Below are 16,741 nucleotides of genomic sequence, written 5' to 3' on the forward strand. Positions count from 1 at the left end.
AGAGGGGAAAGATATAGAAGAGGCTTAAGGGATAATGTTTTCAAGCAGAGGTAGTGCGGGTGTGGAATGGGCTGCCAGAGAAAGTGGTGGAAGTTAGCACAACTGCAACATTTAAAAGGCTTCTGGATGGGTGTATGAATAGGAAGAGTTTGGAGGGATATGGGCCAGGTGCTGGCAGGTGGGACTAGATTGGGTTGGGATATCTGGTCGTCATGGACGAATTGGACCGAAAGTCTGTTTCCCCTCTATGAGACTCTGACATTACACATGTACCCTGCAATTCTTTAATCTGCATGTTCAAAATTGAATTGTTTTGATACAGAATGCCATTTGCCTGGGTGCAGGAGACAAACCAGTCAGTGAATATCGATCTGTCATCTACTATCAGGTCAAGCAACCCCGTTGGATTGAGACAATAAAGGTCAGTGAAAAATAATGAGATATTCCAGTTTTATTTTTCATTTGCAAAATAAAAGCGTACATTTATAGACTCAAGAGTGTGGTGCTGGAAAAACAGAGGAGGATAGACTGCATCTGAGGAGCAGGAGAATCGACGTTACAGGTATAAGCCCTTCATCAGGAATGAGGCTTGTAGGCCCACAAGCCCCATTCCTGATGAAGGACTTATGCCTGAAATATCAATTCTCCTGCTCCTTGGATGCTGCTTGACCTGCTGTGCTTTTCCAGCACCACACTCTTGACTCTGATCTCCAGCATCTGCAGTCCTCACTTTGTCCTTATATTTATAGGTTGCCTTTCATGATTTCAAGATGGCTTGAAGTATTTCAGAACCAAAGAAGTATATTTGAAGTTTAGACACTTATTATATAAAGGAATGAGGGATACAAGGGCTTTAATGAAGTAAATAGAACTGCATTGGCTCATTTTCACTTTGGAAAACATTTTGGCAATATTGAACGTGAAATCCAAAACAACAACTCTGGTTGTTACTTTGACGATTTCAAACAAGGGGAAACACATTTCCAAGTTGCTTTATGTGCTTGCTGACATACAGGAAGCAAATCATAGAATCATAGAAGTCTTGCTGTGTGGATTGTCTCAGTATAGGGAACAGATGACATCAGAACAAAACATGTCATGACCTGATTTTCTGAACATGAGAAAGAATGAAAATGTGAATCAGCAGGAGAGCTGTTTTCACTGCTGCTGCGACATAAATGTAAAAGCTTTAGGATTTTAAATGTTGGCAAAATTCTGTGTGTAAAGATGCTTCATGATCAACACCAGCAAGATAAGGAAAAACCATGGAATCTGTGCTTCTGACCGCGATATAATGACAATTGTTCTGTCTGACACAAGCCTTGAGTCACACTGAGGAAGTTAGAGAGCCACAAGAGAATAAGTTCCATTTTTACTTGCTTACTATGATATATTGGGAACTCAAGCGTTAAAGATCCACTCTTAAAAGGACTGACTGCAGTATCGATTGCATGACTGTCCTCACAGTAGGGGGGGCTGGCTGACTCCAAGAGGACAAAATTCTCTGGAGCCATACGTGCGGATTTCACTTGAAGCCTCAGGCAAAGGTGTTTGTCCTCCTTGGACAAGACTAAAAATCACACAACACCAGGTTATAGTCCAACAGGTTTAATTGGAAGTACGCTAGCTTTCGGAGCGACGCTCCTTCATCAGGTGATAGTGGAGGGCTCGATCGTAACACAGAATTTATAGTAAAAATTTGCAGTGTGATGTAACTGAAATTATACATTGAAAAATTGATTCTCTGTTAAGCCTTTCATCTGTTAGAATACAGTGATAGTTTCACTTCTTTCATGTGTAAATCACAAAACCTTTTTTTAAAAGTTGTATTCTTGGGTTAGCTGTTAACAATGGTGATAGCTAGACAATATGTTGAAGGTGTTAGCCCCCTGTGTTCTCTGTCTATGACCTGATGTTTAGATTGATTCTAATCTAAAAAGTGAGATAACTGAGTTTTACATAAATTCATGCAGTTTTTGAGCTCAGATTTCTACATGAATGCATGCAGTTTTTGAGCAAAGTACAATGTAACTCTGCAAGTACAAATTCACCTCACAAAATATATGTGTACATGTGGGTCTTTGTCTGTCTGTGTGTGTCTCTCTGTCTGGGGTGGGGGTTGTGAGTGTGAGAAAGTGTGAATGTGTGTGTAGTGAGTGCAGAGTGTCTTAAGTCTGTGAGGGGATGCATGTGTGAGTGTGGGAGTGTGTGTGTGTCTATAAGGGTGTGTGTGGGTGTCTGTGTGTGTGTGTGTAGGAATATCTGTGTGTGTGTGTGTGTGTATAGTGCAATGGTGGTCACCTGTAATGTGACATGAACCCAAGGTCCCGGTTGAGGCCCTCCCTGTGGGGACCGAACTTAGCTATCAGCCTCTGCTTGGCCACTTTTCTCTGCTGTCTGTCCCGAAGTCCACCTTGGAGAATGGTCACCCGAAGGTCTGAGGCTGAATGTCCTGGACCACTGAAGTGTTCCCCAACTGGGAGGGAACCCTCCTGTCTGTTGATTGTTGTGCGGTGCCCATTCATCCGTTGTCGTAGCCTTTCCCCAATGTACCATGTCTCCGGACATCCTTGCCTGCAATATATAAGATAGACAACATTGGCGGAGTCACATGAGTACCTGCCATGTACAAGGTGGGAGGTGTTCCCATGCATAATAGTGGTATCTATGTCCACAATCTGACACGTCTTGCAGCGTCCACCATGACAGGGTTGTATGGAGTTGTCCTGTCCTGTAGAAACTTGATGTCTGTGTCGATATGTGCAATCTTCTTGGAAATTTGGACAAGACTGATAGCCTTGGCCATAACCTTAATTAACTGCCTCCTGTTCTCATTACCATGCTTCCCCTTTCTATTAACATGGACATGTGAATCCAACGATGAGAACAAAACAAAATCCTTCTGTTAACCCCTTATCCATTAACATATAATTGTGAAGAATATGATAACCAGTTTTTGTAAACCATTTGCTATTTGTCACAGGAAGTCAGCAATCACTGGGCATTGTAAAATTGTAATTACCTGTCTTAGACAATGTAAAAGCAATGTGACTTGTAGACCTCTGTATTATTCCTATAAAATATACTGCTTTCATGAATAGAGCAGAGATTCATGGAGGGGTGCCATCACTAGAAGGCTATGAGATCCTTTTGTTGTCACCCAGAATCTCTCGCCAGCTATCCAGAAATAAAGCATTTACTTTTAAAATGAAATTTGTGTCGTCTGGAGTTGCAAGTCAAATTCCCACAACACTTGTCCACCTTCATTCACACTTTACAGCTGCAATAATTTCTTTGGTTCTTTCAATATTGTAAAACATTCCAAAGTGTTCCACAATAAACAGAACAAGTTTAAGAAGGAGAGTCATGAGGATGAGTGATCAACCAGCTGGACAAAGAGGTAGATTTTGAGGAGTGCCTTTAAAAGGGAGGAAGATGAAAAGACAGAGAGATTTAAGAACTCATTTCTGAGCAACTGAATACACAGCTACGACTGTGGTACAGCGAAAGAAGGACGGAGAATAGTCAGACCCAAACCTGCCTGCCATCACAACTCCAATCAGATGGCCAGCTGCTCTTCAGAACCAACAGCACTCCCAGTGGCCACTGGTGGAACCCCTGGAGGATTGGGACATATTCTGTCGAGGCCTTAGAATGGGATGGGTGGAGGGATATCAAACAGGGCCACTTCACGGAAGGAGGTTGATTTGAAGACAATGGATTATTTCCAAGAGAGGAGGGCCTTTGCTGCTGAGATGAAGGGCTCCTCAATTGGGCACAGGCACTTGAATAGGTGGCCTTCTCCATCCATTACTGGTGTTGACAGTGCGAGGATTTTACGTGCCTCATAACTGGCAATCTAACTTCAACTCTGCCCCCCAGTTAACTGGGGAGAGTTGTAGGATCTCCCACATCCTATGTCTCCTTGTCTGCATCCCAGCTGATCCTGAGGGGAGGTTTGGCAAATAAGATTGGTATTAAATTGGACCCTTGAATAAAAAGGTAAGAAGGTTCTGCAAAACATTTATAAATGACAGATGAGGCCTAAGGCTGCAGATTTGTTCCCACTTTTGGAAGGATGCCAACATGGTATGCTAGCACATAGTCAAAGAATCTGGTGAAGCTATGATCAATCTCCTCAGACCATTAAGCAGAATATAGGCAAGTCAATAAGTCAGTAGAAAAATTGCAGGGCTCCAGCACAAAAAAAAACAAGGAGGGGAACAGAGTAGATTGCTCATTCAAAAAGCCAATGATGGGCTCAATGGCCACTTCCTGGGTTGTGAAATTCAGTGATTCCGTATCCACAGAGGTTGGCTAAGGACATGAAGGAACTGGACCATATTCAATTTACAGGCTCAGTAACACTTTCTGATGTGCAGTGACTTTGAGGGGACTTCGAGGGTTGCCTATTGAATCGTGGCCCAGGAAGAGTAATTGTGTTTGAGTTGGGGTGGGATTCACTTCACCTTTCAAGAATTGTCACAGAGGTAACCAATAACTGGCAATGCCAGTTCATTGCTCAGCTATTTATCACTGTTAGGCTGCAAAATTCTCCACGTATTAATACAGTTTGAACTATCACGCTGACTGCAGTTCTGCAAGAAGAAAATTACCATTGCAAAGTGTGTACCTGCAGGAGAAAAATCAATAATTAATCACGAAAAGTGCAAGTAAAGCAATTGTATGTTAAATGTTTTGATTTTATTTTCCATACTGGTTCCCGGCAGAGCCAGGAATTGTGTGTGTGTGTGTGTGTGTGCGCGCGCGCGCTCGCGGTCACATATTCATGATGAACTTTGCTCACTTTGGCCCTGGTTCATAATTTCATCTCGCACAAAATTAACATTGACGCTAACTTCATTGAACATGCCAACCTCTGTTTGAACTGTACTAGGTTTAAAGCTGTCAATGTGAGGACGGTTACTTAGCCTCTCTGTGATTAATGATTACATCATTAAATGACAACTACTGCTACATCTCAATAATCAGCACATTCCTTTCCCTTCCATTTACTCTCTCCTCCTCCTTATTTTATTGTGAGTGTATTGTTAGTACCCTTCACACAATCCAGTGCATTCGAGTTACCATGGCGATGATCACCTTGCTAAATGATGTGGGTGACCAGTGGTTGTGGAACCTAGCACAGGTCCCACCATGCTCTGTTCTGATCTTGGAGCAGCTGGCAAATCAGTTGACCTCAGTACTATGGGTCAATGAGAGGCAGAAGCAGTCAGGAAAGTTCCAGCTGATGATTCCCCTTGAGCAAGAGAGATGGTAGAATCGTGGTAATTTCATTTGACTGATAATCTGGCGTGCTATAGGCTGATGTCCTGGAGAGAAGGCTTCAACATCCATGATAACAGCTTCTGAGATGTAAGTTCAAATTAATCACATTTGCAATGGAAAGCTGGTCTCAGTAATGGTCATCGTGAAGCTACCATTGAATTACAGTAACCCCATTATCCTCCTAGTTTGTTTACATCCTTCCTGCAGGAAATCTGCCATCCTTACCCGGTCTGGCTTGCATGTGACTCCAGACCCATAACAATACTGTTGACTATCAGCTGCCCGCTGAAATGGCCTAGCAATTCACTCAGTTCAAGGGAAATTAGGGAGCAGCACCAAACGTTGGACTTCACAGGGAGGCAGACGTCATGTAAAAGTTCTGATGAAGAGTCACCTAGACTTGAAATGTTTGTTTGCTCTCTCTCCACGGATGCTGCCTGACCTGCTGTGATTTCAAGCATATCTTGCCTTCGCTACAGATTCCAGCATCTGCAGTAATTTGCTTCTATAAAAAGCTTCCTCTAAGTAGAGAAGCAATTTCATATGGAAAAATACATCTGGGCAGGCACAGGGTGGGGAAGTTCTGACTTGGCATACTGAAATTGGAAGGGCCAATTGTTATTATTGGGCACATTTGAAGGAGCTTTACTCTGGTGTTGCTTACCTTTGGTACAAAGTGGCAAAATTGAAAAAGAAAATTCCCGGAACTAACCTCCTTGAGTCAAAGCAAGATTCCTGCACAAAAATGGGCTGTTCTTCCTTATAATGAGGTAACTTTCATTCCATCATCTCTTAGCTGCGCAAAAATGCCAGTTTTTTTTTACATTTAGTCAACATCGCAGATTTCACAATTGATCCCAACAAATGTCAATGTGATGATTACTTAAGCTGGTCAGGTGCTGAGGATTAACTCACCCCCGCCTCCTCAATGCTTGTCTACCAACCCTAGGTACAAGTCAGCTGTGTGATGGCATATGGACCACTTAACTGGATGAGTGCAGCTCAAATAAAACTCAAGGAACTTAAAAAACTTCTAACACAAAGCCATCCATTGGATCGGCATCTCATCCATCACTTTTGGCATACCCCTGCTCCGCTGCTGACTCACAGTGGTAGCAGTGTGTACCATCTTCAAAGTTGTCAAGACAAATACCTTATTTGTTAAGATACCAGTGAAACGTCCTCTACCACTGTAAGAATGGAAAAGGGTGGTGCTGGAAAAGCACAGCATGTCAGGCAGCATTCAAGGAGCCGGAGAGTCGATGTTGCAGCATACTCCCTTCAACAGGAATTGACTCTGACTCTCCAGCATCTGCAGTCCTCACTTCCTCCATCTACCCCTGTAAGCCAGACAGACCCTTGGATCCAGGGGAAAAAGAGAGGCGTGATAACACTCTATCCCATTCACAACCTGGTACTGCTTGGCTGTGGAAATAATGCATCAGTGTCCAAAACGGAAGAGTCTTCATTGCTCTGGTGGTCAGTAGGTGGTCATCAGCAAGAGATTTACCTGCCTATGTTTGATTTGATGTCCAGAGACTTCACTGGGTCCAGAGGCAATTTGAGGATTCCCTGGGCTACTCCCTCCTAACTGGTTAGCACAGTGATCCCACTTTTATCAAGCCTGTTCCTACATGGGACAGGGCATTCTAGGCCTGGTGGCAGAGGGATTTGAGTTACACAAGCAAGTAGAACAAAGTCAGGTTCTCACTTGACTCATCTTATGATTTTCGCAAAGCTCTCAGATGCTGGTTGGGAGTGAAATTCCCGTTGATTTTCTATTCTGCTGTACAGATCTCCGACAGTGATGTCTGCCTGGTCAAAGCATTGGCACAACAATCGATGTGCATGGTAACCCCTGGGCAGCTACGCAGCCTTGCAATGTAGGGAGAAGGGCCAAATGGTACTAACGGTGTCTTTGAAATTTCCCTCTTTGGACCCTGAAATGACCTTGTTTATCTCCAATCCTACTTTCTCATCATTTAGAGAGCACTTTGTGATGTGATATCTGGGATCTGGAGTCATTTCTTTGGAAATATAGATCTGTTCTATTCCTGATGATCTCTCATAGATTGAACAGCTGGGTTTGCTACCTTCAACTGGGCATTCATTCTTGATGAGGTGACACTTGTGTTAGCTCCCATAGCATAGCAGACTTGAAAGGGTTCAGAAAGCATTTACAAGGATGTTGCCAGGGTTGAAGGATTTGAGCGACAAGGAGAGGCTGAACAGGCTGGGGCGGTTTTCTCTGGAGGGGTGACCTTGTAGAGGTTTATAAAATCCTGAGGGGCATGGATAGGGTAAATAGACAAGGTCTTTTCCCTGGGGTGGGGGAAATCTCGAACCAGAAGGCATAGGTTTGGGGAGTGGGGAAAGATAGCAAAGGGACCTGAGGGGCAACGTTTTCACACAGAGGGTGGTGCACGTATAGAATGAGCTGCCAGAGGAAGTGGTGAAGGCTGGTACAATTACAATTAACTGGCATCTGGATGGGTATATGAATCGGAAGGGTTTAGAGGGATATGGTCCAAGTGCTGGCAAATGGGACTAGAATAGGTTAGGGTATCTGGTTGGCACGGGCGAGTTGGACCAAAGGGTCTGCTTCTGTGCTGTACATCTCTATGACTCTATAAAAAGGCATAGGTAAGATTCAATCGGCTGTTATCACAACTTCAGATATATACATATTTACAATCACAGGCACTTGTGCATCTGGACTAAAGCTAAGAATTTCAGGTGTAAAGTAGAGCCTGCTTTTCTCATTGTGTCATGCTGTCAGAGGATTCAATAAAGTGGACAGAGTTTATCCCATCAGATCACATGTTGTGGTTTAGTGATGACACTCTGAGCAAATTTACTAAAGGCATGTTGCATTCTAGTCATGAGACAACACCACACTCCAACCTGACCTATCTTTCTTAGATTCAAAGATTATCTTATATTCTCTTATGTGGAACAGTATCTACCACAGTTTCACTAGCATCACTTAATCACAAACATATTATTTAAAGCCACACGTGGTGTACTACCTTCTGAAATGCAGCGACTGGTGTCATTTCGGCCAAAACTTAGACTCCGAAGGTCACCTGCTCTATTTTAGAGCTGCCTCCGGCTCTATTTTAATTTCACTAGATATACAGTAGAATTTCTGCTGTAACAGGTGACTAGGTATCTGCTGCACTTTGAACAGATGCAAGCAATTCCTGGCCAGTGAATGAGTTTGAAACAAGGCCATTTCATTACCAGGTTCAATCCATAATCTTTAATTAAGAAGTGATGTCCTTGTGATTTAGGGTGTGTTTGAGTGTGTGTGTGTGTGCGTGCTGAGAACATTGAGGATAAAGGAGCCATTTGAAAACAGGACATTAGAAGTGGCACATTGTACCTTATATATCATGATCGATTACAATGTAGATTTACTGACTAATTCAGATGCTTATGTGTTACCAGGTGGCCATTCCAATGGAAGAAATGCAAAGAATACATTTGAGATTTATGTTTAGGCACAGATCGTCACAAGAGTGTAAGTAACTTGCACTTACATTGCATCTTCCACCCAGAATCCTTCAAAGAGGCACAACTGAATAGAATAAAAATAGTCATTTCCTCATTCCTCACTGCAATATCCTTTTACAGTTCTATCCTCATCTCAACTTTCCCTTCTCTGTCCTTTAACCAGAGCTAAATAGGAGAGGAATGTGGTGAGTTTGCGAGGGCAGATACTTTCGCTTACAAAGCAATTGCAGGCAATTAATTAGATAATGATACCCAGAGTAGGGCAGGAAGGGGCAGAATGTATAAGCAAATAGAGTTAACGAGGAAAAAAATGGCAAGACAGCAAAACTAATGGCTCATCGTTAAAGAAACCTCAGAGTGCAAGTTCCCAGTTCCTTGAAAGAGGAGTGATAGATAGACAATGGTGAAGATGCCATTTAGTACACTTGCCTTTATTGGTCAGGGCATTGAGTATAGGAGTTGGGATATTATGTTTCAGTTGTACTGGACATTGTTTAGGCCACTTTTGGAATACTGCATAGAGTTCTGGTCTCCCTGATTTAGGAAAGATGTTATGAAATTTGTAAGGGTTCACAGAAGATTTACATGGATGTGCCAGAGTTGGAGGGTTTGAGCTATAGAGAGAGGTTCCTGGAGCATCGGAGGCTGAAGGGTGACCTTTTAGAGGTTTTTAATAGCATGAGGGGTATGGATAGGGTGATTAGCTAAGATCTTTTCCCTGAGGTGGAGGAACCCAGAACCAGAAGGCATAGGTTTTCGGTATGAGGGAAAATATTTAAAAAGGGCATAAGGGTAACTTTCACACTGAGGGTGGTGCGTGTATGGAATGAGCTGCCAGAGGAACTGGTGGAGGCTGGTACAATTGCAACATTTAAAAGGCATCTGCATGAGTACATGAATAGAAAACATCTAGAGGGATATGGGCTAACTACAGGCAAATAAGACTAGGTTAATTTAGGATATCTGGTCAACGTGAATGATTTGGACTGAAGTGTATGTTTCTGTGCTATACAACAGTATGACTCTAAATGCATGTAGAATTTAGATCAAAATAAATTAATTATTGGCACAACTAGTAGTTAATGGGTATGATCTTATAGCCATAATGGAGACACGATTACAAAGAGATCAAAACTGGGAGTTAAGTATCCAGGAGTATGAGGATTTTCGAAACAACTGATGAGATTGGAAAGATTGTGCCATCATGTTGTCAGTATGAGATGAAATAATTATGATAAAAGCAATTGTCTTGGATTAGAAGATGTAGAATCCATATGGATGGAAGGGGGAGAAAAGAGATAAGAGTGGTCTATAGCCCCCCTAACAGCAGCTATATGTTGGGACAGAAAATAAATCAGGAAATAATGATGACACATAAAAAACGATAGTACATGAATCATAGTACCTTCATGTAAAATAGGAAAATCTAATTGTCAGAGGAAGCCATGAGGAGGAGTTCATAGAGTGTAATCAGGACAGTGTTTAGAACAATCTATTGTGGATCCAATCGGAGATCTTGCTATTTTTGATCTGGTAATATGCAATGAGGCACGTTTGATAAATTATCCCCAACTGAAAAGATTCTCTAGGGAACAGTGAAGATAACATGATAGAATTTAGCATGCAGTTTGTGAATGAAAAACATGATTTACAACTAAGTGTGTTCAGCTTAAAGAAAGGGTGGTTGCATAGGGATGAGGGCAGACATGGCTAGAGGGAACTCGGAAAGGAGTTTAGTGGAAACTGTAGGTGTTTAAGAAAAAAATGCATAACCATCAGCAATGACATAACCCAATGAAAGAGAAGAATTCTCAGAAGGAATAGAAGTTTAGAAGAATTGACTATTGTTTAAATGGAGGGAGTGTGAAGAAAGCTGCAGGACAGAGGGATTTGGGAGTCTATATGCATCAATCACAAAATGCAGACATCCAAGTTCAGTGGGTAAGAGGAAAAGCAAATGTAGTACTGCTCTTTATTTCAAAGGGAAGAGAGTTTAAAAATATGGAAGTCTTGCTCAAACTATACAGGGTGGCATAGTGGCTCAGTGGTTAGCACTGCTGCCTCACAGCACTGGGGTCCCAGGTTCGATTCCAGCCTTCGATTCCAGTCTGTGTGGAGTTTGCACATTTTCCCCATGTCTGCGTGGGTTTCCTCCGGGTGCTCTGGTTTCCTCCCACAGTCCAAAGCTGTGCAGGTCAGGTGAATTGGCTATGCTAAATTGCCCATAGTGTTAGGTGCATTAATGAGAGGGAAATGGGTTGGGTGGGTCACTCTTCGGAGGGTCGGTTGGGCTGAAGGGCCTATTTCTGCACTGTAGGGAATCTAATCTATATGAGACACTTAATCAGACTACATCTGGAATACTGTGGACAGGTTATTTCCCTTGCTCTGGGGAAAAAAAAAACTGGCATTGAAGACTGTCCACAGAACAGGGAGTGGCATGGTGGCTCAGTGGTTAGCACTGCTGCCTCACAGCACCAGGGTCCCAGGTTCGATTCCAGTCTCGGGTGGCTGTCTGTGAGGAGTTTGCATATTCTTCCCGTGTCTGTGTGGGTTTCCTCCCACAATCTGAAGATGTGCAGGTTCGGTGTAATTGGCCATGCTAAATTGTCCCATAGTGTTCATGGGTGTGTAGGTTAGGTGCGTTAGTCAGGAGTAAATATAGGGTAGGGGCAATGGGTCTGGGTGGGTTACTCTTCAGAGGATTGGTGTGGACTTGTTGGGCCCAAAGGGTCTGTTTCCACACTATAGGAATTCTAACATGCATTAGGTCGCTTCGAAGCAGGGAGGGTTTTCTATATGAAGGGAGGTTGAGTAGATTGGGCCTGCATTCATTAGCATTTAGAAGAAGACATTGTTGAGACAAGTAAGGCTCTTGGGGAGCTTGACAGGGTCAACGATGAGAGGTTGTTTTGTCATGAGGGTGAGTCAAGGACCAGAGAACACAAACTCAGAAAGAGTCGCCCATTTCAGACAAAGATGAACAGGACTTTCTTCTCTGAGGTTAGCAAACCTACGAAAATCTTTACTGAAGCAGCCTGTTGTGGATGAGTTGTTAAGTACATTCAAGGTTGAGATGGACAGATAATCGTCAGGAAATCCAGGTTATGCAGAAAAGTGAAGTTGAAGATTATCGGATCAGCCGTGATCTCATTGAATGGTGGGACTGACTTGATGGGACGAATGGCCTCCTTCTGCTCCAATGTCTTGTGATCTGATGGTGTTGTTCCCTCTCTTCCAAACAGCCCTAGATCTAACTAGCTTTATTGCCTTTTGTAATTTGCAGCAAAAGATAAGAGTGAAAAGAATTTTGCAATGGCATTTGTGAGGCTGATGAAAGAGGATGGCACAACACTGCAAGATGGTGCTCACGAACTGCTCGTGTACAAGGTACGTGACCTTGTTTTCACAATTATCGATCACAGACTGGATCCTGACATCGTTTATTGTCTGTTTGTTGCATAGAATTGGGAATACCATCCAAAGTGCTGAATGATATCATTGTTCAATTCGTCGCTTCATATCATATTTCTTTTCAACAAACTGAGATTATTGATACTTGGTCATACAAATCTATTCATTCATAGTACTTAGCATCAGCAGTCCCAGGTTATGGTGTGACACAAATTGGCAACTTCTAAATCTCCCAAGATTTACAAGGATGTTGCCAGGGTTGGATGGTTTGAGCTACAGGGAGAGGCTGAATAGACTGGGGCTATTTTCCCTGGAGCGTCAGAGGCTGAGGGGTGACCATATAGTGTTTATAAGATCCTGGATAGAATAAATAGATAAGGTCTTTTCCCCAGGCTAGGGGAGTCCAAAACTGGAGGGCATAGGTTTATAATGAAAGGGGAAAGATTTAATAGGAACCTGAGGGACAACTTTTTCACACAGAGGTTGATGCGTGGATGGAATGAGCTGCTAGAAGAAGTGGTGGAGGCTGGTACAATTACATGTAAAAGGCATCTGAACGGCTATATGAATAGGAAGGGTTTGGAGGGAGATGGGCCAAATGCTGGCAAATGGGACAGATTAATTTAGGATACCTGGTCAGCATGGACGGTTGGAGTGAAGGGTCTGTTTCCATGTTGTACATTTCCATGTCTCTATGACACTAATATACCGAAGCAACAATTGAAAATATTCCACACCCCAGAAGAACAATCTTTGTGAAATCACAGTTTTAGTTTCAAATTAGGTGCAAAAAAGCATTGGAGAATAAATTTGATTCTTCTTTTTTGAAGAAATTCTGATGAGTGGGTAACATTGGAAAGGCCACATTTATGATGCAATCTAGTTTCTTCAGAAGGGGTGCCTATCTCACAGTGGGGGTAGTACCTTGCTAGTATTAAGTAGGGGATTCAAAGATACTGAACCAGAAATGAAAGAATGCCAACACATGTTCAGCATGTTCAGTGGGTGGCACAGTGGCACGGTGGTTAGCACTGCTGCCTCACAGCGCCAGAGACCTGGGTTCAATTCCTGCCTCAGGCGACTGACTGTATGGAGTTTGCACATTGTCCCTGTGTCTGCGTGGGTTTCCTCCGGGTGCTCCGGTTTCCTCCCACAGTCCAAAGATGTGCAGCTCAGGTGAATTTGCCATGCTAAATTGCCTGTAGTGTTAGGTAAGCAGTAAATGTAGGGGAATGGGTGGGTTGCACTTTGGCAGGTCGGTGTGGACTTGTTGGGTCGAAGGGTCTGTTTCCACACTGTAAGTAATCTAAATCTAAAGCCTATCACAACATATAAATACATGCTAAGTGACACATTTCACTTTTAGGTTCAACCCTGAGGATCTCTCTCAGACTCTTATTAAAGAAACTTCCTTAGTGTCAGTCCTGTATTCAAAACTTTGGTCTCCATGCGAATTTAGCAATTTGATGCAGGGGTGGGCCAAATGATCAGATGACCATTACCTCATTGAAGGGCAGAGAAGACTTGATTAGCTCAATAGTCTACTGCCGCTCCTGCAATCTTACTGTATTGTACAGTGTGCCAGCTCTCCCGGTTAGTAATAATATGGTTGACTGATTGTGGGCTCACTCTACTCTCCTGCCTACCCCTGTTAACTTTGCCTCCCTCGTCAATCAATAATTAATCCCTGTCCCCTCCTCCTACTATGTTTTCTCTGCAGTTGGTCACTCTATTCTAACAGCCGGGTAAAACAACTGGAGAACAAGGGTCTGGATTCTAAGGAAGGGTCACTGGACTCTAACATTAACTCTGCTTTCGCTTCCCAGGTGCTGCCAGAGTTTTCCTTAGCGATTCCTGACATTGCTTGTTACAGATGTCTAGTGTCACTACAATGATATTTCACAACCAATCAAACAATTCTGATTATTTGTACTGGTACAAAGGGAGTTTGCTCTTGTTACATCATCCTTATTCTATGGGAGGCATGGTAACTCAATGGTTAGCACTGTTGCTGCACAGCGCTAGGGACTCAGGTTTGATTCCCACCTTGGGCGACTGTCTGTGTGGAGTTTGCACATTCTACCCATGTCTATGTGGGTTTCCTCCAAGTGCTCCATTTTCCTCCCACAATCCAAAGATGTGCAGGTTAGGTGAAATGGCCAAGCTAAATTGCACACATGTTCAGGGATGTTCAGAGGTGCATTAGTCTCAGGTAAAAGGTAGGGGAATGGGTCTGGGTGGAGGGTCGGTGTGGAGTTGTTGGGCTAATTGCCTGTTTCCACACTATAGGGATTCTATGATTATTCCAGATCCTGCAAAGTTCTAATCCTGTCCATGCATTTTGACAATGATTGAGGATTTAAGGATGACTTAGTCATGTTCAGAAGTAGCAACACTGAGGACTGAAGAGGTATTGGTTTTGTGATATAATTGCCAGTCTCTCATATTTGGAGACTACCTGTATTAAATTGCGGCACGGTGGCACAGTGGTTAGCACTGCTGCCTCACAGCGCCAGAGATCCGGGTTCAATTCCCGCCTCAGGTGACTAACTGTGTGGAGTTTGCACGTTCTCCCCGTGTCTGCGTGGGTTTGCTCCGGTTTCCTCCCACAGTCCAAAGATGTGCAGGTCAGGTGAATTGGCCATGCTAAATTGCCCGTAGTGTTAGGTAAGGGGTAAATGTAGGGGTATGGGTGGGTTGCGCTTCGGTGGGGCGGTGTGAACTTGTTGGGCCGAAGGGCCTGTTTCCACACTGTAAGTAATCTAATCTAAAAAAAAAATAAAGCTGCTTAATCTCTTTCTCTCTCTTGTTGTCTGCTTACAGGGTGATAGCAAAAAAATGGAAGAAGCCAATATATACACCAAGCTGCCTTCCACCCGCCCGGCCTCCGAGCTCAAAGGCTACACACTCAGCCGTAGCAACACTACTTTAGGTGGAGGCTTATCCAGCAGTTCCAGAGATACTTTTGCCATCTCAACCCTGGTGTGCTCCACAAAACTCACACAGAATGGTATGCACCACGGCCAGTTTACTATAGTTCGTACATTGCTCAGACATCCGTAAACAATCCAAGAAAGATAGGATGTTATAATGCTTTTCTTTGTCTCAAGTTGTGACAAAGAGCACTACGGTTAATTAAGTCCTATTGGGTGTCTGGTTATTGTTGTAAATTCACCGGGTGGATTCGACAGGGGATTACTTTTCCTGTACCAACTGCAGTTGGTTGGCACCTTGTTTGCCACTAACCCAACCACCCCACTCAAAGCAGCTGAACAGGATGTCCAGACTCATCTGGAACCAAGTCCATGATGGAGAGCTGCTAGCTGCTTTTGTTGTTTCCAATTGGTTTGGATTGTAAAAGAGGAAGATGATTGACTATCACTTCACAGACTGAGGGGCAGCATGGCAGAGAATGATGACTGGCTGGTGGCATAAGCAGGTGCATTTCAATAAATGTGAATGGCATTTTACCAGCATTGTACTGGCAACATGTATGAAATATGTCAATCTGTTCATTTAAAGTTTCTCAGAGGCACAAACATGTTTTGCTGTGAAGAGTGGGATGCTGTCCATTTTTTTTTTGCCCAATGGCTTTGAAGGCTGTTTCTGAGTTTCATTCTGAACTTTGGAATTGAACACAATAATGGGGGAGACCCTTCACTCATTATTCTATGCATTGTTATATATGTCATAGGCATAAGGCCTTTTAACATCTGTGCAATGCTATTTGCAATTACATTACCGTTTCTGCCAACTCTGATTGTAATGCACGAGCATCACAAAAATGATATATTATAGCAAGAAATGGAGGTTGTTTGGTGCAACTCTAGTTAGCGTCATAGTTATGGATCAGGCCAGACCCCCTCAAGTATGTTACGGGGGTAGCCTAGACCCTAACTTTTTCTTATTTTTAAAGGCTGATGTAAAATGTCTGTTCCTAATGCAATAAAACATCATTTATTTGCACTATTTAAAAATCAGTCCCACGCTCGCAGCAATGCGCCGTCACCTAATCTCTCACCTAGCCCAGACCCTAACTTTTTCTTATTTTTAAAGGCTGATGTAAAATGTCTGTTCCTAATGCAATAAAACATCATTTATTTGCACTATTTAAAAATCAGTCCCACGCTCGCAGCAATGCGCCGTCACCTAATCTCTCTCCAGTCATCCCTGCCTCAGCTGAGGGCCACACTCTCTCAGAATTGCATAGGACCCATTCTGTACTACATCCTCAGGAGAATTCATACTCTCAACAAACAGTATTTCAATTCCATCTCAAACATCAAAAACTGTAAGTACAACAAACTTTTATCTATCCACCTCAATAACCAGCGCTCCTCAAACATTCCAGAAGATTCCCCTGGCCTTGGAAACTACTCAGACACCATTAGCCATGCGGCTGATGCAGCTGCCACCCCCATGTTGATTGATGATGTCACTTCTGCCCCCATCGTGGCTGCTCTCACAACCACTTCCGCTCCTCACAATTCCTCATGCATCACACGTGACATCACTTCCGCCC

General features: G+C 43.2%; 1 protein-coding gene across 1 annotated transcript in view; it reads left to right on the forward strand.

The window, feature by feature from the left end:
• The window catches only part of LOC140492226 (dedicator of cytokinesis protein 2-like), a 731,998-nt gene that overhangs the window by 180,383 nt on the left and 534,874 nt on the right, over positions 1-16,741 (forward strand). Inside the window, exons 15-18 of the mRNA XM_072591134.1 lie at positions 323-421; positions 8,740-8,812; positions 12,092-12,195; positions 15,043-15,229. Of these exons, the coding sequence (XP_072447235.1) occupies positions 323-421; positions 8,740-8,812; positions 12,092-12,195; positions 15,043-15,229 (463 nt within the window). The remainder of the gene's footprint in view (positions 1-322; positions 422-8,739; positions 8,813-12,091; positions 12,196-15,042; positions 15,230-16,741) is intronic.

The sequence above is a fragment of the Chiloscyllium punctatum genome, chromosome 20, assembly GCF_047496795.1.
Source record: "Chiloscyllium punctatum isolate Juve2018m chromosome 20, sChiPun1.3, whole genome shotgun sequence".
In the NCBI taxonomy this organism is placed as follows: domain Eukaryota; kingdom Metazoa; phylum Chordata; class Chondrichthyes; order Orectolobiformes; family Hemiscylliidae; genus Chiloscyllium; species Chiloscyllium punctatum.